A 22,514-nucleotide genomic window follows, 5' to 3' on the forward strand; every position below is an offset into this window, starting at 1 on the left:
TGCCTTCACATAACACGCGAACCAGCAGGTTTATAACAAACATAAAGTACTTCTTCACACAATACACTGTCAAACTGTGGAACTCATTGCCAAGGGATGTTGTGAAGGCCAAAAGTATAACCAGGTTAAAAAAAGAATTAGATAAGTTGATGGAGGATAGGTCCATCAATGGCTACTAGCCAAGATGGTCAGGGATGCAACCCCATGCTCTGGGTGTCCCTAAACTTCGGACTGCCAGAAGCTGGGACTGGATGACAGGCTGGATCATGCAACAATTGCTCCACTCTGTTAGTTCTCTCTGAAGCATCAGGCACTGGGCACTGGTGGAAAACAGGATGCTAGGGTAGATGGATGATTGGTCTGACCCAGTATAGTTGTTCTTATGTCTTCAGTGCAGACACGTTTCTGGATGGGGTTGGGACAGCTGCTGAGTTTGGACCAACAGGGCTGCTGCCCTTGCTGAGTCCCTACTTTGCTCTTTCATTCTGTCTGGCTCATTTAACATGGTGGTGGGCACTTCCCCTTCTGCCCTTCCACGAGTATATCAGCTATCAAGGTACACAGAGATCAATATTCATTGTACCAAGTGGTTTCCAGTGTTGTAGTGGATTACGATATTACTGTGATTGAAATGCAGAGGGGAAGGCAATGTATGGGTAGCATTAGGGCTGATTCATTTGACAGAACGAATCTCCTGAGAATATCAGCAAAGTTCATGCCAACCTCCTTCTCAGGGGCTTTACGCAGATGTAAAGGACTCAAACATCCCAATATTGTCACATAAACCACCCTGGGGCTGGCCTAGTGACACACGACACCCAGCCAGCCGTGGCCTAGGGAATGGAGGCTGACTTGTTTCTAGGTGTGCTGTGTGTCAGCTCTCTCACTGCGGGGGGGCAGGGTATGTGCCGAGGGGACAGGCTCCCTGTCCCAGTGCCCATCCCAATGTTCGGATATGGTGAAGCAGAGGGGATTTGTGGTCTACGGGGCTGACCCCAGAATAGGGAGCATGCAACTCCTGTGTCCCGCTCTGGCACTGACTCCTCTCGGAGCATCTGGGAAGTCACTTCCCTTGTCGGTGTCTGTTTCCTTCTTGGTAACGTAGGGTGAATGATATTGACGCACCTCATGGTGGGGCTGGGAGGGCATCATGGGGTCACAAGTGAAGGTGTAGTTCGCTCCAGAGTCTCAGTCCACGTTGCAGTGTTACTGCCCTGTTCAATGGGATTTCCTTGCCTGGGAGAGCAAGGCATTACTGCAGGTCAGGATCCCAGTGGCTGTTGGGTAGATTGTCTGCTTAATATGCTCCAGTCCCTTCCACTAGCATTAATGGAACGATGGGCCAGTATCCAGCTCTCTCCAAACTGGTGAGCTGCTTTCCACTGAGTCAGCATGCAGAGGCTGGGCGTCCCACAGAACTGGGCTCTCTGGCAGAGGCCAGTGGGAGGAAGGGAATGTTCAGCAGCAACATGCTGGGCTGTCAGGAAGACATTATTTGGAAACACACATAACAGTAGCGGGGAAGCAATATGTTCATGATAACACTCACCCTGTCACGTGGCCTCTGGGACTCTGACCCAGGTCAGGAGATTGGGGCCAGGCAGTAATCCCTTTCCAGCAGTGTGTGTCTCGCCTGCAAAGTGCTGCAAATGCTGCTTCACTCATGGTGCTAGGAAGCATTTTCAGAACCCCCAAGCAGAATGGACAAGGCACTATAAATGATTGCATCTGACCGATGCAACATATAATATAATCCTCCTCTCCTAACCCTCTCCTATTCACTCATGGCTCCACCTTCAATAGGAATTTTGCTGCTGCATGTGTCCTTCAGTATCTCTATTCATTAATATTTCAGAGTAAGAGGATTCTTTTATGTTACCAACAATTTCTTATGTAGCCTGCACTCTGATGCTAGTGCAGTTCTGCATCGCCATCCTTTCATATTAGGATTAATTCCCTTACAGCGTAGTCTAAGGGCACATCTGGGACAGACTGTAACGTTACGTTAATTATTTAGTATGACCAGAAAGGAACTTTGCATCAGACTCTGGGTAGTAGATTTATGATGCTTCCTGCTGGGCTTTGTATTATTCCTACAGCAGGAGTAGCTGTGGGACTAGAGCAACGATAGAAACTGCTCCGAAAATAGAAAATCCACATTAGGAAAAACTAAATCACAAAGAAATGATCATGGAGAATTTTTTTCCAGTTGGTCCTGTAGCATAGTCACATTTTCTAGTGGATAATTCACCAGGCTAAAACAAGAGGTGTAATCAGTAACAATGGAAAAGATGGTGAGAACTTTACAAATATATGTACTGTACCCAGTTGTCTGGCTCTTTGTCCTGATCAGAATTCCTGTGACAGAACCCATGACTTTTGGCGGTTCCATAAAGAAGATCATGGCCTTTCTCCGCATCTGTCCATTAAGGAACAAAACTTTTATTGTGAATTTTTCTAATGGGTTGGGGGAGGTTGTGTGTTTTGCCAGCTTGACACACTTTCAAGCAATTAACTGCAGCTAACACATTTAAGAAAATCTACTGTAGTGACAGTAAGATGGGAGTCAAAGCGAAAACTCCGCTCTGTTCAGACCCTGCTGTGCTTTAGAACGATCTTTGTAACAAAAGAACTGCTGCTGCGTTAATACACTAACTAGCATGTGCACCATTATGTAGGTCAGGCCCAGAATTGACAAATGCTTTATCTGGTAGGAACAATACTTGCCTCTCAGGTGCAGAGTTAGGGATGGAAGATGTGGGCTTTAATATTTGAGCAGTTCCCTCACTAGTCACCTGCCCCATCAGTCTCTTGCTGAGCTGGAAACTCAGAGTGGATTTATTGACTGCCAGGGCTCTGATCTGCTGATTATAAACCTCTATCCTTCAGAGCTCACTCCTCCTCAGTTATGAGAACCTGATCTCACCAGCTCCCAGAACCACCCCCCATGTCTGTCCATCCTATTGCAGTGACTTGAAAAATCCAAAGTGAGACACAGGTTTAACTTTTTGTCTGAAAGTGAATTAGTCCCCAAAATTCCCTGCACAGGGGCTGGCTGGGCTGAGCACTAGCACAGAAATTGCAGCATAATGTGTATGCAAAGCACTTCAGGATAAGAACCTAAGAATGGCCTTGCTGGGCCAGACCAATGGTCCACCTATCCCAGTATCCTGTCTTCCAACAGTGGCTGGTGTCAGATGCTTCAGACAGAATGAACAGAACAGGGCAATTATTGAGTGATCCAGCCCCTGTCGTCCAATCCCAGCTTCTCGCAGTCAGAAGTTTAGGGACACCCAGTGCATAGGGTTTCATCTCTCACCATCCTGGCTAATAACCATTGATGGACCTATCCTCCAAGAACTTATCTAGTGCTTTTCTGAACCTAGTTATATTCTTCACAACATCCCCGGTAATGAGTTCCACAGGTTGACCGTATGTTGTGTGAAGAGGTACTTGCCTTTGTTTGTTTTAAACCTGCTGCCCATTAATTTCATTGGGGTTCTTGTGTTCCTTATTCACTTTTTCCACACCATTCATGAGTTAATAGACCTCTGTCATATCCTGCAGGGTGAAAGACGCTAGATAAATGCAAGCTACCACTGTTCTTAATTTTCACGAGACAGCAAGTGCAACACCAGGGAACACAGCGGGCTAGCTCAGATCCTTTTTCACAGCTGCACGGTTTGGTTCCTAGAAGAGAGAAAATAATTTTTAGGAATGTACAAGACCTTCATAGAATCATAGAATCATAGAATATCAGGGTTGGAAGGGACCCCAGAAGGTCATCTAGTCCAACCCCCTGCTCAAAGCAGGACCAATTCCCAGTTAAATCATCCCAGCCAGGGCTTTGTCAAGCCTGACCTTAAAAACCTCTAAGGAAGGAGATTCTACCACCTCCCTAGGTAACGCATTCCAGTGTTTCACCACCCTCTTAGTGAAAAAGTTTTTCCTAATATCCAATCTAAACCTCCCCCACTGCAACTTGAGACCATTACTCCTCGTTCTGTCATCTGCTACCATTGAGAACAGTCTAGAGCCATCCTCTTTGGAACCCCCTTTCAGGTAGTTGAAAGCAGCTATCAAATCCCCCCTCATTCTTCTCTTCTGCAGGCTAAACAATCCCAGCTCCCTCAGCCTCTCCTCATAACTCATGTGTTCCAGTCCCCTAATCATTTTTGTTGCCCTTCGCTGGACTCTCTCCAATTTATCCACATCCTTCTTGAAGTGTGGGGCCCAAAATTGGACACAGTACTCCAGATGAGGCCTCACCAATGTCGAATAGAGGGGAACGATCACGTCCCTCGATCTGCTCGCTATGCCCCTACTTATACATCCCAAAATGCCATTGGCCTTCTTGGCAACAAGGGCACACTGCTGACTCATATCCAGCTTCTCGTCCACTGTCACCCCTAGGTCCTTTTCTGCAGAACTGCTGCCTAGCCATTCGGTCCCTAGTCTGTAGCTGTGCATTGGGTTCTTCCGTCCTAAGTGCAGGACCCTGCACTTATCCTTATTGAACCTCATCAGATTCCTTTTGGCCCAATCTTCCAATTGGTCTAGGTCCTTCTGTATCCTATCCCTCCCCTCCAGCGTATCTACCATTCCTCCCAGTTTAGTATCATCCGCAAATTTGCTGAGAGTGCAATCCACACCATCCTCCAGATCATTTATGAAGATATTGAATAAAACCGGCCCCAGGACCGACCCTTGGGGCACTCCACTTGATACCGGCTGCCAACTAGACATGGAGCCATTGATCACTACCCGTTGAGCCCGACAATTTAGCCAGCTTTCTACCCACCTTATAGTGCATTCATCCAGCCCATACTTCCTTAACTTGCTGACAAGAATACTATGGGAGACCGTGTCAAAAGCTTTGCTAACGTCAAGAAACAATACATCCACTGCTTTCCCTTCATCCACAGAACCAGTAATCTCATCATAAAAGGCGATTAGATTAGTCAGGCATGACCTTCCCTTGGTGAATCCATGCTGGCTGTTCCTGATCACTTTCCTCTCATGCAAGTGCTTCAGGATTGATTCTTTGAGGACCTGCTCCATGATTTTTCCAGGGACTGAGGTGAGGCTGACTGGCCTGTAGTTCCCAGGATCTTCCTTCTTCCCTTTTTTAAAGATTGGCACTACATTAGCCTTTTTCCAGTCATCCGGGACTTCCCCGGTTCGCCACGAGTTTTCAAAGATAATGGCCAGTGGCTCTGCAATCACAGCCGCCAATTCCTTCAGCACTCTCGGATGCAACTCGTCCGGCCCCATGGACTTGTGCACGTCCAGCTTTTCTAAATAGTCCCTAACCGCCTCTATCTCCACAGAGGGCTGGCCATCTCTTCCGCATTTTGTGATGCCCAGCGCAGCAGTCTGGGAGCTGACCTTGTTAGTGAAAACAGAGGCAAAAAAAGCATTGAGTACATTAGCTTTTTCCACATCCTCTGTCACTAGGTTGCCTCCCTCATTCAGTAAGGGGCCCACACATTCCTTGGCTTTCTTCTTGTTGCCAACATACCTGAAGAAACCCTTCTTGTTACTCTTGACATCTCTGGCTAGCTGCAGCTCCAGGTGCGATTTGGCCCTCCTGATAACATTCCTACATGCCCGAGCAATATTTTTATACTCTTCCCTGGTCATATGTCCAACCTTCCACTTCTTGTAAGCTTCTTTTTTATGTTTAAGATCCGCTAGGATTTCACCATTAAGCCAAGTTGGTCGCCTGCCATATTTACTATTCTTTCGACTCATCGGGATGGTTTGTCCCTGTAACCTCAACAGGGATTCCTTGAAATACAGCCAGCTCTCCTGGACTCCTTTCCCCTTCAAGTTAGTCCCCCAGGGGATCCTGGCCATCCGTTCCCTGAGGGAGTCGAAGTCTGCTTTCCTGAAGTCCAGGGTCCGTATCCTGCTGCTTACCTTTGTTCCCTGCGTCAGGATCCTGAACTCAACCAACTCATGGTCACTGCCTCCCAGATTCCCATCCACTTTTGCTTCCCCCACTAATTCTACTCGGTTTGTGAGCAGCAGGTCAAGAAAAGCACCCCCCCTAGTTGGCTCCTCTAGCACTTGCGCCAGGAAATTGTCCCCTACGCTTTCCAAAAACTTCCTGGATTGTCTATGCACCGCTGTATTGCTCTCCCAGCAGATATCAGGAAAATTAAAGTCACCCATGAGAATCAGGGCATGCGATCTAGTAGCTTCCGTGAGCTGCCGGAAGAAAGCCTCATCCACCTCATCCCCCTGGTCCGGTGGTCTATAGCAGACTCCCACCACTACATCACTCTTGTTGCACACACTTCTAAACTTAATCCAGAGACACTCAGGTTTTTCTGCAGTTTCGTACCGGAGCTCTGAGCAGTCATACTGCTCCCTTACATACAGTGCTACTCCCCCACCTTTTCTGCCCTGCCTGTCCTTCCTGAACAGTTTATAATCATCCATGACAGTACTCCAGTCATATGAGTTATCCCACCAAGTCTCTGTTATTCCGATCACGTCATAGTTCCTTGACATCACCAGGACCTCCAGTTCTCCCTGCTTGTTTCCAAGGCTTTGTGCATTTGTATATAAATGGGGCAGGAGGCAATGTTGCAGCGAGGAAGAATTCCTGGGCTTAGAGATGGCTCCTGTGCCAGTTGCTGGCTGGATCCAGCATTTCCTAGGCTGTTTCTGAAGCTCAGCTGAGGGATGACTGCGCCTCCGGCATCCTCCCAGGATGGCTTTTCTCTATTACCTCTGCTGTGCACTTGGGTGATGTCATCCTGCTTGCTACTGCCTGTATGGCACCTTGTTCTATTATACGGGCAGCTCTGCAGCTAGGGTCTGGGAGCTCAGCCATAAGATGGCCCCATGCTCATCCCTAGTGCTCACAGTGACACTTTCCAACAAGAGGGTGGTGCTATGGAGCAGGCTCAGGGAAAGACAATTTTAATTAAATTAACAGAGCTGAGATCCAATGGCAGGAGCCTTTATCAGCCTGGGACTGTGCAGAGGAATGTGGGGGATGTTCTCTGCAGAGGCAGATAGCTACTCCCCTGGCTCCAGGTGCAGTAGGAAACTACTGATTTCATTGTGTACTGTCCTAACAACGAGCGCTTGAGCTGGACGGCAGTGCCCCCAGGGCCACGCTGAGGCAGGCTGGGCTGATAATGAACTCTCCTTCTTCCCATGTCCCCCAAAGCCTTCAGTCTGCTCCTCCTTCATCCTGTAGCAACACCCTGGGGGACACCACAAACCCAGCTCCTGGCTTCACTGCCAGGACGGGGCTTCTGCAGCAGGAGCAGCTATAGCTCCTTCCAGGCAAGAGCCACTGGACCACAGAACACACCAGGAGTTTCCAGAGCAGGGATTTCCCCACCCCTGCAAACACTATAGAGCCAGGACAGAAACAAGTGGACTTTCCAGCCAGTGATTCTGCAGATCCCACACCTTGCACATTGGTGCCCTGGCCTCTCAGCTGGAGTTCAGAGTTGCCAGTGCCCTGCTTACACGGAGCACCTTTATAAGCTTTACTAAGCACAGAGAATCCCATGCAGCGCTCACATTCTGTAACGTTGAAGGCCAGGCTGGGAGGTAGCTGTACATGTGCATTACAACGCAGCTCACAGCCCCACTGTGCTGTACCCTCAGGAGCCTTAAAGTCAGCATTTAATCCAGGAGTATGGTAGGCTCTCACCCAGCATGGGGGGGATAGAACCAGCACAGAGGGTGTGGAAGTGGAGGCTAGCACTGCTGCAATGGAAATACTGTGGGGGTGCACCCTGGTGTGTCATTCCCTGTAAACTGCATGCATGCGCCAGGTGGGTGGGGACAGATGAAAATGAGAGCAGGACCTGTGGGAACTGGAGTGGCTGCCGCGGTGCTTGGGGTCAGGTAGGAACTGGGGTGATGGGGCCGGGGCCAGCAGCAGTGACACCTGGGGAGAGAGATGCATTGCTGGGGCCCCCCCTTCCCAGCCTAGAGCTGTCAGCCTCCCCTCCTGTGCTAAGTCTCAACAGCTCCACCTTCAGAGCACCCACCCCGCTCCTCCCTCCTAGCCCTTCAACCCTCCTATTTAACACGAGCTTCCACCCTTCTGACCCTATGCACCTGCCTGCGATGAGAGTCAAGAGGCCCATGGTCAGGAGAGATTCAGCTCAGAAGTAAATTCACCTGGCTTGTGACTCTCCGGGGTTCCCTCCTTCCCGGCACTCTATAGCAGAAGATGGACAGAAGGTCTGTGGTCATGGAAACGGACCGGGGGATTTGGGACTCTGGACAATCCTTCTTCTGTGGGGAAACCCCCAGGCCTAGGGCTTCTTAGCCAAGGCAGGGGGAGAAGCCGTCTGCTAACATCCTCACACAGAGAACATGGAGACAGGGTGGGATGAAGCACAGTGGGTTCTTTTATTCGGGTCCGAGGATGGTGAATACAGAGAGGCTCAGGGAGGGAGTAAAGAGTCTGCCGAGCGTGGAGTCATGACAAGCACCTTCCCTCTTTTGGGCATTACCACAACATTAAAACCCCTGCCTGTCCAAGTTTAAAGGGAGAGTCCCAGCGCCACCCTCGCATGACCAGACCCCCACAAGCCCAGCCAGCGTCTCCAGTCGTCCTGTGCCGAAATGACAAGCTATGAAACACATTTTCTTCTCTTGCCCCATTGCTTCCTGGTGTATTTTTCTCCCCAGCCCACCACTGCCCTCTCACCTGCTTCCCGCCACCCAGGCAGTTGTGCAAAGCATGGAGGCCCAGCTCCCTCAGTGCAGGACTCCTGCTGGGATGCACTTTGCAGGCACTCAAATCCAAAGGTGCTCACTGATGCCTGAGGTCACAGAGCCCACCTCTGAGGAGTGAAAAAGCCACATAGGTTTGTCCAGGTATCGCAATCTCTTCCTGAGTGTGGACATGTGCACTCTCTCAGCCCTCCTGCAATGGAGAGGCTCTGCTGGACCACCGACTTCCCCTTTAAACAGGGACTTATGAGGTGTTGTGACAGGAGCAGTTTAACATGCAGAGGAAGCCTAGCATGGTGCCAGTGTGAAGGCAAGTCATTCACTCTGGGTTTCTTGCCTGCACAGCCTGGCAGGGAACAAAACACTCCATTTTCTCACTTAATATTAAGTTTATAAATCTAGTATTTGCCCCCATCCTCCTTCCAGCAGCAGCCAGCCCTGGGCAGGCTTGAACAGCTCAAATAGCATTTCCCATGGAAACATCTGCAGCTAGTATATTGCTAAAGCAACTCTCAGCACCCTGACAATGGCCCAGTAAGACTGGAGCCGGTGCTGGGCTGCAGGGTGAATCATGCATGGGTTGGGATTGTAGGAAAGGGATTTTTGTAATGCCCAGCACTGTAATTTGTAAAGGCTTTATCTGAACAGGGGCTGACCCAAAACGGTGGTTTATAGCATTGGGAGAATTTGCACCTTTATCTTAGGCAGCTGGTGCCTAGTGCAGTCTTATAATGTACATTGTTTTCATTGAGAGTTGACAGCAAATCATAAAAAGCAAATGCTGTTAGCCAGGTAGAAAAATTAAACACACAGTGAGAAAAAACATCCCCCCAAATATTTGGTATAAAACTTGCACGTGTCCAGCTCGCACTGCGAGCCCATGATCTGCCACTGCTCCTGTCCTTGTCTCGCCCTCTGGAGTGGGCTTCAGCAGGGCAGACACGACTTGGGTTGGAGGACAAGGAACTGGAGGCTGCTGAGTGGGAACTGTCCCTTTGCAAGTGATTGCACAGGAGCAGGTCACTAGTCCACAGGGTTCCGGCCAGTTACAGTACCTTGGCCTACACCGAACATGAAAATAAATGCACATCCCCCGTCTGGCTGAATCAGTCCATACAAAGCTGCATGCTGATGCCCGTGACACAAGCAGAGCAAGCTTAGAAGGGAAGGTAGAAGAAGCCAGGGAGCTGAATGAAGGGGCACCGGCCAAAGATATAGACCAATTTATTGATTATAGTATTTTTTTACACTCATAAATAATAAAAATAAGTGATGCCGATGGGAAGAGCTCCCCCTCTCCTTCACTCGTGGGGCAATGGAGAAAGTGTGCTTCCCACAAGAGGAGTGAGCAGGGCGAGGGCTGCAGAGGCCCAGAGGAGGGGTGGGGCCAGTAGAGGAGGAGGGAGGTTCTCACAAGGGGGCAGAGGAGCAAGCTGAGCACTTTGTAAATGGAACATGCCCACCACGCTGTGGGTCACAGAGAGCTTCCCCTCCAGACATTGCACCTGGGGCCGAAGCGAGGATCCCTGCTAGCTGCATAGAGAGGAAGTTCCTGGGAAATCAGCCTCTTAAGCAATATAAAAAACTTTCCCTCCAAACTGCCACATGAGGCTGAGCCAAAAGCCTTCTGCCCTCAGGAGCCTGAAAGTCATCCAGAGGAGCAGCAGGGCGCAAGGAGAGCTGAGCTCCACCACACAGGCACTGCTGCTCCTGTGATCCTGCTGTGGTTGTGCCTGGGTGGGGCTGCTTAGCACAGTGGGGGCAGGGGAGGGGGCCTCTCAGTGAGAAGGCTGTGAGAGATGGCATAACAATCTCTCGTTATGCAGCCCGTGCTGCATTAACCAGTTGGGACCCCTGACAGCGTCTCATGAACTCCTCCCTTACCCCTCGCATGTGCCCTTCTGGGAAGGCCAGAATCAGATGAACAAGGAGAGTGTGGCTTTTTTGCAAAGCAAATGCCTCCCATCCAGAGGCTGAGATTGTTTTCTAACCTCCAGGGTTTACCCACTTGCCCAGGGACAGCAGGTCTGACCAGCGCTAATGGAAAGGAGTACTTGTGGCACCTTAGAGTCTCTCAAAATTGCTGAGGATGTTTTTGGTGGAAGCTCTTCAGTTTTGAAGAGTTTGGCTGCTGTAGGTAGCCCCTGCTCAGTCAGGAGCAATCAGCAGCCCAGCCACTGGCTTGGGCATTGGAGCCCATGGGCACCAGCATCCCTTTCCTCGGACCCCATCTCAGACTTTGCTCTCTATCCTCAAATTCCCAGTTATCTGCAGGGTTCCTCTGGCTCAGAGCCACACTCCAGGCCAGTGGAGTCCAGGGGCTCCATGGCTCACCCTCGGTGACATTTCCTATCAAGCAGACCAGAACCACGCCAGCATTGGCTGGTGGCAGCTGGTCCCCTTCCTGTCGTTGCCAGAATGACAACAGGCTTCAAACACTAAACAGCCCAGAGATGAAGCATCCTGAGCAAGAAGGCACCAAGACAGGAGCAAATGCATCCAAGGGAAGAAATGTTCCCCATTCCCGCCAAGCTGTTTGTATGGAATAAGTGTGAGCTGAAGCCTTCAGCTCCCTACTGCCCTGCTTCAGCTCCCTACTGCCCTGCTTACTGCACTACTTCTTACGTCCCCAGCACGTAAGAAGTAGTGGGGGTAATAACAGTGCTTGTAGGTGGGCTGGGTGTCTGAGGGAAGCTTTGTAGGAGTGTGTGTGTCTGGGGAAGCGAGGGAATTAACAGCTTTCACAGAATCATAAAATCAGAGGAGAGAGCCCAACAGGGTCCCATTTCCTCCCCACCCTGCTCGGCGGGAGGTCATAGCCAGAGACAGGATCGATGCAGGGATGTGACACAATCACACATTTAACTGAATGAAGGCAGCACTGGCTCTGGATGCTGCTGCTGGCAGCCCGGAGAGGTTTCTGTACTGGTGAGAGAGCCAGTTCCATTGCACCAAGTCTGGGGCCACATCCTGGGTGAATGAGGTGCAGCCAATGTCTTTCAAAGCCTCAGATGCTGGCGAGCTGTCCAAGGATGGGCTCGCATCACCTCTGCCTGTTTCAAAGGCAGCTATTCAAAGAGTCTAGTGGAGCCCAAGCTGGCCCAGGAAAGCTTCTATGCAGATCGATTACTAACAAACGTCTCCATAGATACAAACACAACGGCTGTGCAGCAGGCTACTGGTGGAATTAGTAGGGGTAGCCCTTGCTGTAAGGCTGGGAAGGGAGGCTCCCAAGATCCTGGATGTAAGCCGTGTTCTCGTCCAGGTGGGAGAGAGGAACAGTATCTTCCTCGCTGATCTGCCGGTCAAACTCTGCTTTCAGGGTTGGCCGCTGATTGTCAGGGAAGGCCAGGGAGAAAAGGGCTTCAGGCTCACACACAAACTTGTACACATAGCGCTCTCCAGCAACCTGCAGGGAGGAGACAAGGTGAATGCTACAGTCTCTGTCCCACCCAGTTGGCGTGCAGCTAGCTGCTCCCAGCGAATGACAGCAGCCATGGGCATGTGAGTTGTTCAGTGGGGGATGAGAGGGACCCCATAGAGCTAGGAAAGACCCTGGGCTCCTCTAGACCGTCCCCATGTCAGAGAGGGAGTTTTCACCACTTCGTCCAGCATCCTCTGTGGCTGCTGCCCTAGTCCCATCTGAAATAGCTCCAGGGATGGTGATATCTCAACCTGATAAGCAGGCGGGCCATGTTGCAAGGTACAGCTTTTCTCTTAGGGGGCTGGAAATGGGGAGGGTGGGAAAGAGACTTTTAACTGTCGGGTTGGAGAACCATTCGATGAGGACCAGGATTTGTCGTGGGTTATCTTCAATTGCTGGACTGAACGCTGTATTTATAGGCTATGTTAAGGGTGCCCAGAGCACATGGATAGGTGCTACCTTTAGCCTTTTTATAACTCTAACTAGCACTAATAACAACAAGAGACTCCCTTGGCAACTAATCCCATGACAGGCACCCTGACTGTTGTAGAGAGGATCCCCCCTTTGCTCCCCAACGCAGGCGAACATGGAGAAAGCATGACCCCGCCCCCTGATCGGCTTTCCCCTAGGATGCCTGGATTCAGCTCCTTCAACCTTTCCTCAGGGGTCTTGTTTCTTTGCTTCCTGCTCTGCGAATGGTGGGCCAGGGAGAGAGTTGCAGGGAAAGAGGGAACCTCAGGAAGTCAGGGGGTTCAGAACTTGCCATGAGCCAGCCAAACCTCCAATCACAAGCAAGACAAGTGTCAGGATGAGCATAGAACTTGGATCCCATCACAAACTGACCTTCTGCATGATGCCCTTCTCATAATAATAGCGAAGGGACCGGCTCAGCTTGTCGTAGTTCATGGCTGGCCGGTTCTTTTGGATACCCCACAGCCGGGCCACCTGCAGGACAAAACACCAGGGTGCATTAATGTCTGTAAGCTCTGAGGAAAGGAGCGCATGACAAATGCCTGTGTTTATCTGTCTGGGGGATGTTCCGTGTGATTCCTTTCTGAGAGAAGGATGCTGCTCAAAAGGTAATATAAATAATAATTTAAAGTAGGCAAACAATGGAATACAACTAATAAATACAGCATCGTTCACATTTCACTGCAGTGAACAAGGAGGGCAAGGCTGATAAACAGAAGCTTCCTTTCATCACTGAGAGAATGTGTGCGTGCAAATGTCCCTGTGGCAATTGTATTGATGGAAAAGTCCATCAATAGGCAAACATTGTCACCGGCCCACAAACGACCTTCCTCGATCCCCCAACATTCTGACGGAAAGTAAGGGGTTTGAGAATACTGGTAATCCTGGGTGCTGAGTAGCTGATGAAAAGGTCACATGTTACTACAGACTACATGCAAAGTGCTTGGCACTTTTAGCCAGTGCCTCTATATTGGCGGGACATGCCCACAGCCAGGTCAGCACTGGGAAAGGACCACTTCACCTGAAACCACCTTCACCCTTGAACGATGAGCACTATTATACAAAAAAGAGGCTGAGAAAACACTTGTAAACGAATGTTAATAGTGAAGTGACCCAGCAAAGTGACTCAGCCCATCTGCGCTGCACATGTTCGTAAGAGCCGGGGGATTAGCTGGAGCAGCTGCTAAACACAGCCATAAATCGGATCCTGACATTAATGGATGTTCCAGACACATTTCCCAGCTATTATCAGAGTTTATTGCTCTGTTTGGAACATGGTGGCACTAGAAATGATATCTGTTAATTGCAGTTCGAATCCATCCATCCCCAGATTAGGACACGGTTTCTCCCAGATTTTTATTTAAAATGCTGTGATCAATGAGATACACTCCTGCCCCGGATCTCAGAGACAGCATCGGGCACTGACCATGAGATAGGTGGCACAGAACCAACATGGGACAGCCCAAGAGTAAAACCCCTTGGAAGAAGGAGACCAGCTGAGAAACCCACCAACTGCAATTCCCTTTAGCAACTCTGAGATCCTAATGAGGGAGCTATTGGAGGGGAAACTGCCATCTCCTGTATCTGGAATCCACTGACCCAGACTGTTCACCTGCTGAAGCTCAGATGATGGGCGCCGCCATCATAGAGCTGGGATTTTTGGCACTCAGCTGCTGTGGCCTCCTCCTCTAAAACCCCAGCCTCAGTGGTGACCCTTAGGGCAACTGGCAGGCAGGAGGCCTTACATGTGGCAAAAGCCCTGGCCCTTAGGAATCTGCAGAATCAGTAAGTCAGCCCAGGGGCCCCTCTTGCTCCATGGGTAGAAGCCGAAGAGTTTTCACCTCCTCAGGCTCAATGAGTTTGAACTCCATCCCTCTGCCGGTCCAGGAGATGAAGTGGGAATTGGTGGGATCATCCAGCAAAGCCACCAGGAACTGCCAGAGCTGAAGAGACCCTCGGCGCTGGTATGGGGGTCCTTCCCGGTACCCGCTCACTTCCTGCTTGATGTCTCCTGCTGAGCAGAACAAACACAAAGGGTTTTGCTATGTCCCTTCCCTTGCCCTCCAGCAGTTCTGCCTCTCCTGACGGGAGGAAGATGCAGAGAGGGCTTCTCGGTGGAAAGCCACAAAAGACAAAGCAGGCTCCAGGCCACCTACAGAGGTTACTACAGGGATGCCTGAGGACTAACCTCCTCTCACCTGCTGTTTACCCAAGAGGAGAGTCTGGTCAGAAAGCCAGAGCCCAGAGTGCAGCAGGAATCGTTTGACAAGCCAGCCGAAAGAGTTGCTTGCTCTTTGTTTAATTGGAAGAAGTTGGGAGAGTTTTACTGTAGTTCAGGGATCACTTCACAGTGTAAATGCAACAAGACCCTAATGCAGTAGGACATGGCATCCGCTCCCAGTAGAGCCCCATCCTCCAGAGATGGATGCTAAAGGAACTGGCTGCCCTCTGATTTCTGAGAGAACTCTGCAGAAATAGAGCTTTAGACCAAATGTGCTTTCCCCCCAGCGTCACTGCCCCCTTCAGAGACTGGCCCCCACCTCCCTTGACTCCCACATCCCTGGGCAGTGGGGAATCACTAGCAACTCATTCAGGCCCAGGCTCAGAACTGCTGTTAATGTGCAGATAGCCCAGCTGGCTGATGCCCAGCATCAAAGCCCATTAGGTAATCTCCTCCTCTAATGTTCACAAAAGGCAGGGCTGGCCCTTGGGTCCCAATGGGGGTGGGCGAATCCCAAAGGGGACGAGGAGAGAGGCTGAGAAATACAGGTGCCAAGATTCTGGGCAGATGCCGGGCCTGGCTTCTGGCACGAGGCATTTACATGTTCAGGCTTGACTCCTGCAGCAGCAAAGCACATCGGAATGATTTCAGCTTGTGTCTCATCCCAGGGCAATCCCACACACTCTGACCTGTATGGGTGGCAGGCTGCACATCAGGACCAAGCTCCATTACTGTGAGTGAGCCCATGTTAGACGCACTGCCTTCAGAGTGACACTGACAACCACACAGCGACTCTAGGGGTGTATGGGGACTACTGTAAACTGAAGCCAGGTTGGTAAAGAGGCCCTGGGGTGCCGTGCTCAGCTGGCACTAGGAAAGGGCAGTGATCTTGGCGAGAAGGTTTGGGGGTGCCTGTGGAGAGCTGGGACAGTAATCAAGAGGGACTGGGCCCCAACACCAATAACAAAGCTGGGAAATGGGGCTACTGGCTGGGTGATCCTGGGTTCAACTACTGTGCAGAAATCAGCATCTCTCAAGTGTTTGCCTACAACATTTCAGTTTGCACAGGAGTGAAGAGGAGGAGAAATTCACCACCAACTGCAGTGATCGGGGCTCAGCTGCTGAAATGTCTGTCTGCTTCTATGAAAACTCAGAAAACAAACTCCCAGGAAGCACAACATCAGCCATGACTCATACATCCAGGTGCGGCATCTCCGAATGAATAGGGTCACAAATAGAGTGAGCAGAGCTGGCAGTGACTATGCCCACTCACATGGCTACATAGGGCTTGGGGTAACCTCATTCTACCCCAAGATTTGGAAGACACACAGGTTTCTCTCTGACCTTCAAACTTCTCTGGGACGACACAGACATCATCAGCAAATGGCCTCATCTGCTTGTTGTAGCCATAGCCTGGAAGAGACAGCAGCAGATGCAATCAGAGAACACAGACAAGCTGCAGCACTGGAGTGAGGTCCATTGCAGGAGCAGATGAAGAGGAGACAGAGCCATGGAGGTTTCTTACCTAATGTCCCTTCGGTATTTGAATGGCTTTGATACCCCTCAGCGTTCATGTACATGGAAGGACAGCCAGGAACATCTACAGAATGATCAACACACACAGATCACTGCCAAGCACAACAAGCATCAGAGCCGGCCTGCTCATCATACGGGATCACAGCCTCAGGCCCTGAAACAGCCGGGCCAACCACTAGCCTTGTGCCCTCCTAAGAGAAAACTGAGACTCTAGATCCCGTCTTTGCTCCAGCTCAGACCGGTTCTAGGGCTTGTCCTCTCACCACATTTTCAATAGCCATGGATTAAATTAATGTGCAATTGTGACACCACCCAAAGCACTGTTTTTATCCACCATGACAAAGAGAGAGCGGAAATATTAACACAGGTTAAATTTGTTTGCTATTTCTCCTTCATTTAGGGTTTAGGGTGACGTGACACCATAGGCGCCAACTTCTCCTGGTGCCAGTGGGTGCTCGACTCCCCCCTGCCCCGACTCCATCCCTGCCCTGCCCCGCCCCCATTCTAACCCCTTCCCCAAAGTCCCCGCTCCAACTCTTCCCCCTCCCTGCCCCTATTGGACTGCTTCCCCAAATCCCCGCCCCGGCCCCGCTTCTTGCCGGCCTCCTCCCCTGAGCGCGCCGCATTCCCGCTCCTCCCCCCTCCCTCCCACAGCTTGTTACGCTGCGAAACAGCTGTTTTGCGGCAGCAAGTGCTGGGTTGAGAAGTGGGGACGCGGCACGCTTAGAGGAGGAGGCGGAGGCAAGGTGAGCTGGGGTGGGGAGCTTGGCTGCTGGTGGGTGCAGAGCACCCACCAATTTTTCCCTGTGGGTGCTCCCAGCCCCGGAGCACCCACGGAGTCGGCAGCTATGCGTGACACTGGACTGCACTCTGATTGTTACAGGTGAAGAGGATGTTATTAGTCAGGATGGGCAAGGGATGGTGTCCATAGCCTCTGTTTGCCAGAAGCTGGGAATGGGCGACGGGGATGGATCACTTGATGATTACCTGTTCTGTTCATTCCCTCTGGGGCACCTGGCATTGGCCACTGTCAGAAGACAGGACACTGGGCTAGATGGACCTTTGGTCTGACCATTCCTATGTTCTTATTTTGCTACAGTGCAGCTATGGACTGCAGGGCCCCTGCTGCATAGTGCTCCTATGGACAGTCTGTTTCAGGTATATTGTTGCAAGCACTTGGGGTCTTAGTTCTCATGAGCATTAGAAAAAGTGAAAGGGTAAAAACAAGGTGGGTGTGAAAGAGGGCAGCAGTTTTAAAGGTTCCATACTGCACATACAGTATGACTGGTTACTGTAGTTTATACATTAATTTTCCAGCCCCGCCTGGAATGAGGGAACTAACTGGACACTTTGGAAGAGTTTTCTCACGTTTCTCATGCCTTTTTGTATAATGCAGTTGCCTTCAGCGCTCTTCTGCTGATGCTAAAGGCAGGGGTACACTGAATTGACTGCAGTCTGCACTGTACATTATTACAGACATAAACTAGTTTCACGAAAGCCATTCTGCTGGAAGCAGGGTCATTTTTACCCATGTCAGGGTGGAGGCACTCAGTGAGGGGTATGTCTCTATGGCGGACACAGAGATACATTCAGAACCCCAGTGGGAAATGTGATTGAATTTATTTTTGCTCATGAAAACCAGTCCAAAGTGGCCATTAAAACACCAGGAGAACAGGAGCAGCCTTCTCTCTTCAAAGGGGGATTAATCTAGTATGGATCACGGCAGCATGTGCCCACACCTCAGGCAGGAGTCTGCTGGAAAATAAGCTTTTCACTGAGAGAAACTAACTTTAGTCCCTGACTGGTTGGGTTCCCAGGCAGCCCCCTTTGGAGATTATTAATAAACATTTCTGTAGTGCTGTGATCAGCTCTGGCATCCTCTGAGATACTGGGTCTTCACCCCTGACTTCCCCCAGGATGCTTGCTGTGGGGGTGACAGAGCCAAGAGGAAGATAGTAAGTCCAGCTGATTAGAAATTTCTGCTTAGCGCAGCAGACAGGCCCAGCTGTGCTGGGAGTGGCTCCCGTTCTCCAGTTTGGTGTTAGTGGCACAGATGTAAAAAGAAAAGATTTGCTTCTCAGAACAAAGCTGGTTTATCCTGCGATTTAACCTCCAAACGAGGGAGTCGTTTCTCATTGTCCCTGACTCGCTCCAGGCAGCAGTCAGACAGCAACACACCAGCTCATGTTACCAGCCACCGGCTGATGTCAGCTGCCTATGAAAAGAAAGCATGTGGTGAAAGCTGACACCACCGCCAGCCCAACTGGGAGCTCAGCTCCTTCCCCAGCCCTCCATTTTGTGAATGAAATTCCTCTGACTCCATTCAGAGGGAGAGGAGCAATGTGTGCCAAGCTGCAGGGCGGGAGCACGGTTCAAGGTTATGTAATGCAATCCCTGGCACTGGGGAGGAGTGCTCCAGCTCCCCTAGCATTTGAAGGTCACTGGCGCTGCAGAGACCGCAGTGCATTCTCTGTCCTAGTTCCAAGCCACTGGACTCCCTCCTGCAGCTCTTGACAAAGGGATTTCTGTGCAACTTCTGCAAGGCTGAACACAGCAAAGTCTGCAGAGAGCTAAACAGAATGCAGGGGAGCTTGCAGCGTGCACACCATAGGTGCTGGAACTAGGGATGCAGCTGCTCCCTTGAAGTGTCAAGTATCAGAGGGGTAGCCGTGTTAGTCTGGATCTGTAAAAGCGGCAAAGAGTCCTGTGGCACCTTATAGACTAACCGACGTATTGGAACACCACGAAAGCTTCTGCTCCAATATGTCTGTTAGTCTATAAGGTGCCACAGGACTCTTTGCCTCCCTTGAAGGGGTTTCCATTATATACAGCCTTTCCAGTTTGGTTCAATGGCTCTCAGCACCTCAACTATACAAACTGTTCCAGCGTCCCTGGCACACACTGGCTCGGGTAAGAAAACCGCTTTCTGCAGAACCCACTTGCTATTCCCTCTGGCCACTGCTGCCTCCTAGGTGGCCAAAGCTCTTCCTAAGAGCTAGTGTAACCCACACACCTTCTGGGTGTGGTGTTCTGGCCCATCTAGTGGCACCAAGACCACTTAGAGAGAGAGAGCGAGATAAAATGAGTCTGCTCTACAGATCTTAGCTAACAACCAGTTGGCTTTTAGCTCATGCACTAAGCTCGATCCCACCCGACACACCTCTTATATAGGGAGTAACAGCAGCCTCCCATCAGCACAGTATCTGAGCACTTTCCATGCAAAACCAAGAGCCACACTGAAGCCCCTAGTGGTCTTCACTAACAAGTGTTTCATTTCTGACTCATCTCATGACACCAAAACAAGTGAGTGACACACCAAGTACCTTTCCCAGACCTGAGGATGAGCTCTGTGTAGCTCGAAAGCTTGCCTCACTCACCAACAGAAGCTGGTCCAATAAAAGATATTATCTCACCTGCCTTGTCACAAGAACAAGGGGGCAAATGAAGCTCCTGAGATGCTATCCTTCTTGGGTTTTTTTAAACACAATGCATACTTAGCATCTGGAACTCACTGCCACATGATATTTTGAGGCCAAGAGCTGAGTGGGATTTGACATTTATGTAAATCATGAGGCTATCCAGAGTTACATTAAAAAATACAAATTTATAGGGGTGTTAAACACTTTTTCTTCAGAGCATGAGCCAACCTCTAAGTGCCTGGGGATAGGGGAAGATTATTCCATAACTGTCCATTGTAGGGTGTTTTACATCGCTTGTCAAAGCATCTGGTGCTGGGCACTGTTGCAGAGAGAAGCCTGGTTAGATGAACCCCTGGTCTGATCAGGAGTGGCAGTTCATATGTTGTGGTATGAGGAACACACACAGAGTTCCATTCCCCTCTGTTTTTTGTCACTTACTCATTCATTCACTGGGGACTCTGGATTAGTGATTGTGCATTGCTGGGGGAGGGGTCAGAAGACAACAAGGCACCCCCAGGACTCTTCAAGGAAGCAGAGAAACCAGATGTGACCTACCCTGCCCATACACAGGTCTGGATCCAGAGAAAAGGGCTCTTTCTTTTGAGGAAAGAAAAGGAGTACTTGTGGCACCTTAGAGACTAACCAATTTATTTGAGCATGAGCTTTCGTGAGCTACAGCTCACTTCATCGGATGCATCCGATGAAGTGAGCTGTAGCTCACGAAAGCTCATGCTCAAATAAATTGGTTAGTCTCTAAGGTGCCACAAGTACTCCTTCTCTTTTTGCAAATACAGACTAACACGGCTGTTACTCTGAAACCTGTTCTTTTGAGGACTTACCCTTGGAATCCAACCAGAACATGACTAAAAATACATCCAGAAAGCAAGAGTCCTGCTCAGTGTTCTCAGATCCCTCAAGAGGAGGTCATTGCAGCCTGGCCAGCTGCCAGAGCATTTCTGCAGATTGCAGGAGTCAGAATTCCTACCAGGAAACATTCTCTGATCTTTTTAAGGAAGCGTAAGTTATTATTTATTGTTATTGTTAGCAGGCAGATTGTGGGGCATGAATCAAAGACTGAATATAGGACTTGAGCTTTTTTCCAAGGCACTTCCATGACTCTTTACAAACTGGGCTCAATAAGGGCCCAGTCCTGCATTGCTGATGGAGCTTTGCCATTGATCGCAATAGTGCAGGATCGTCCCACCCCTGCAGGGTTGTGGGCAGCACAGAACCCACTGGGATGCTGAGCAGGCGGGACATGGCATCCCTACCAATACTGCCAAGCAGTTCTGAGGTTTCACTGGAAACTGGCAGGGCAGCAGTCCATTTTCTAAGCAATTATAGACTCATCATCATCTCAAAAGTCACTGCTTTCCAAAAATCCTCCACTTTATCATTCAGGGAGAAAGGAATTTGCTCCAGAGAGCCCGTGGAATGTCCTCTGTAATAGGCCAACTAGGGCCAGGCAGAGAGATTACGCTTCTTGGCCTCCATCTCTGGCTGCTTCACCACTTAAGATTGTCAATAACAGGCTAGTAAAGAACATGCATTACTGTGCATTAGCCTTCATTAATTTCCCAGCTCTGGGGGCCACAAGTATCTCTGGCAGGGCAGTATTCCTGTAATTAGTGCTCAGGCACAGGGGGGAGGGAGGCCACACCTCTTTTTGAGATGTAATCGTAGGCTTTAGGGGAAGGTAGAGGACAGACTTGGGGAGTAGCCTAGTGACCTGTAATCTCCCGCAGACCCTCTGAGATGCTCTGTCCCCTTTCCCTTTGGGGACATCCAATGTGTGTACGTAGCACCCAGCACAATACGGTCCTGCTCTTTGACCAGAACCCCTAGGCAATATTAAAATAGAAATAATACACTAACAACATAAATTCCTACTGGGCAGCTGCAGCTGAGGGATTCTCCTTCTGCAGCCTGGAAAGTCTGATTCATCGATTCACAGAGTTCAAGGCCAGAATGGGTCATTCTGATCATCTAGTGCAGGGGTTCTCAAACTTCATTGCTCTGTGACTCCCTTCTGGCAACAAAAATTACTACATGACCTCAGCAGAGGGGACTGAAGCCTAAGCCCCACCCAAACTCTGCTGCCCCAGGCCGGGGGAGCCCAAAGCCCGAGCCCCACCACCCCTGGTGGGGTAGGGGGGGCGCAAAGCCGAAGCCCAAAGGCTTCAGCCCGAGGCCGGGGGCCTGTAACCTCAGCCCTGCTGCCTAGGCCTTGGGCTTTGGTCCCTGGTGGTGGGGCTCGGGCTTTGGCTTTAGTCCCAGGCGTCAGCAAGTCTAAAATGGGGTCGCAACCCACAGTCTGAGAACCCCTGATCTAGTCTGACCTATTGCATAGCACAGGCCTGAGAACCTCATCCAGTAATTTCTGCATCAAACCTCTAAATGCTGGTTGAGCTGGAGCTTGTCTTTTAGAAAGAGACCCAGTGTTGATTTAAAGACTTCATGGATGAAGAATCCACAATGGCCCTAGGTAAATTGTTCCAATGGTTAATCACCCACCCTAATAAAAATGGGTGCCTTTTTCCCAGGTGGAATTTATTCATGTCAGCTTCCAATTAGTGGGTCTTGTTCTGCCTTTTTCTGCTAGAGTAAAGAGCCATTTCCTGTCAGAAATGTCTTCCCTAGGCAGGTACGTATAGACAGGGATCAGGTCACTTCTTCACCTTCTCTTGGATAAACTAAACCAACTGGGCTTCTGAAGCCTCTCACT

The 22,514-nt window shown here is 50.2% G+C and overlaps 1 protein-coding gene across 6 annotated transcripts in view; it reads right to left on the bottom strand.

The window, feature by feature from the left end:
* Positions 1-8,367: 8,367 nt before the first annotated feature.
* The window catches only part of ETV4 (ETS variant transcription factor 4), a 45,296-nt gene continuing 31,149 nt past the window's right edge, over positions 8,368-22,514 (bottom strand). For 5 of the 6 annotated variants that reach the window (XM_084615859.1, XM_084615860.1, XM_084615857.1 and 2 more), the window contains 5 exons: positions 16,360-16,434; positions 16,179-16,247; positions 14,455-14,627; positions 12,986-13,087; positions 8,368-12,127 (listed from right to left, as the gene is read on the bottom strand). In XM_084615859.1, the coding sequence (XP_084471985.1) occupies positions 11,906-12,127; positions 12,986-13,087; positions 14,455-14,627; positions 16,179-16,247; positions 16,360-16,434 (641 nt within the window). In that variant the 3' untranslated portion in view covers positions 8,368-11,905. The remainder of the gene's footprint in view (positions 12,128-12,985; positions 13,088-14,454; positions 14,628-16,178; positions 16,248-16,359; positions 16,435-22,514) is intronic. The other variant, XM_084615858.1, reaches the window with a different exon arrangement.

The sequence above is a fragment of the Lepidochelys olivacea genome (assembly GCF_965140295.1).
Source record: "Lepidochelys olivacea isolate rLepOli2 genome assembly, chromosome: 27".
NCBI classification, from domain to species: Eukaryota; Metazoa; Chordata; order Testudines; family Cheloniidae; genus Lepidochelys; species Lepidochelys olivacea.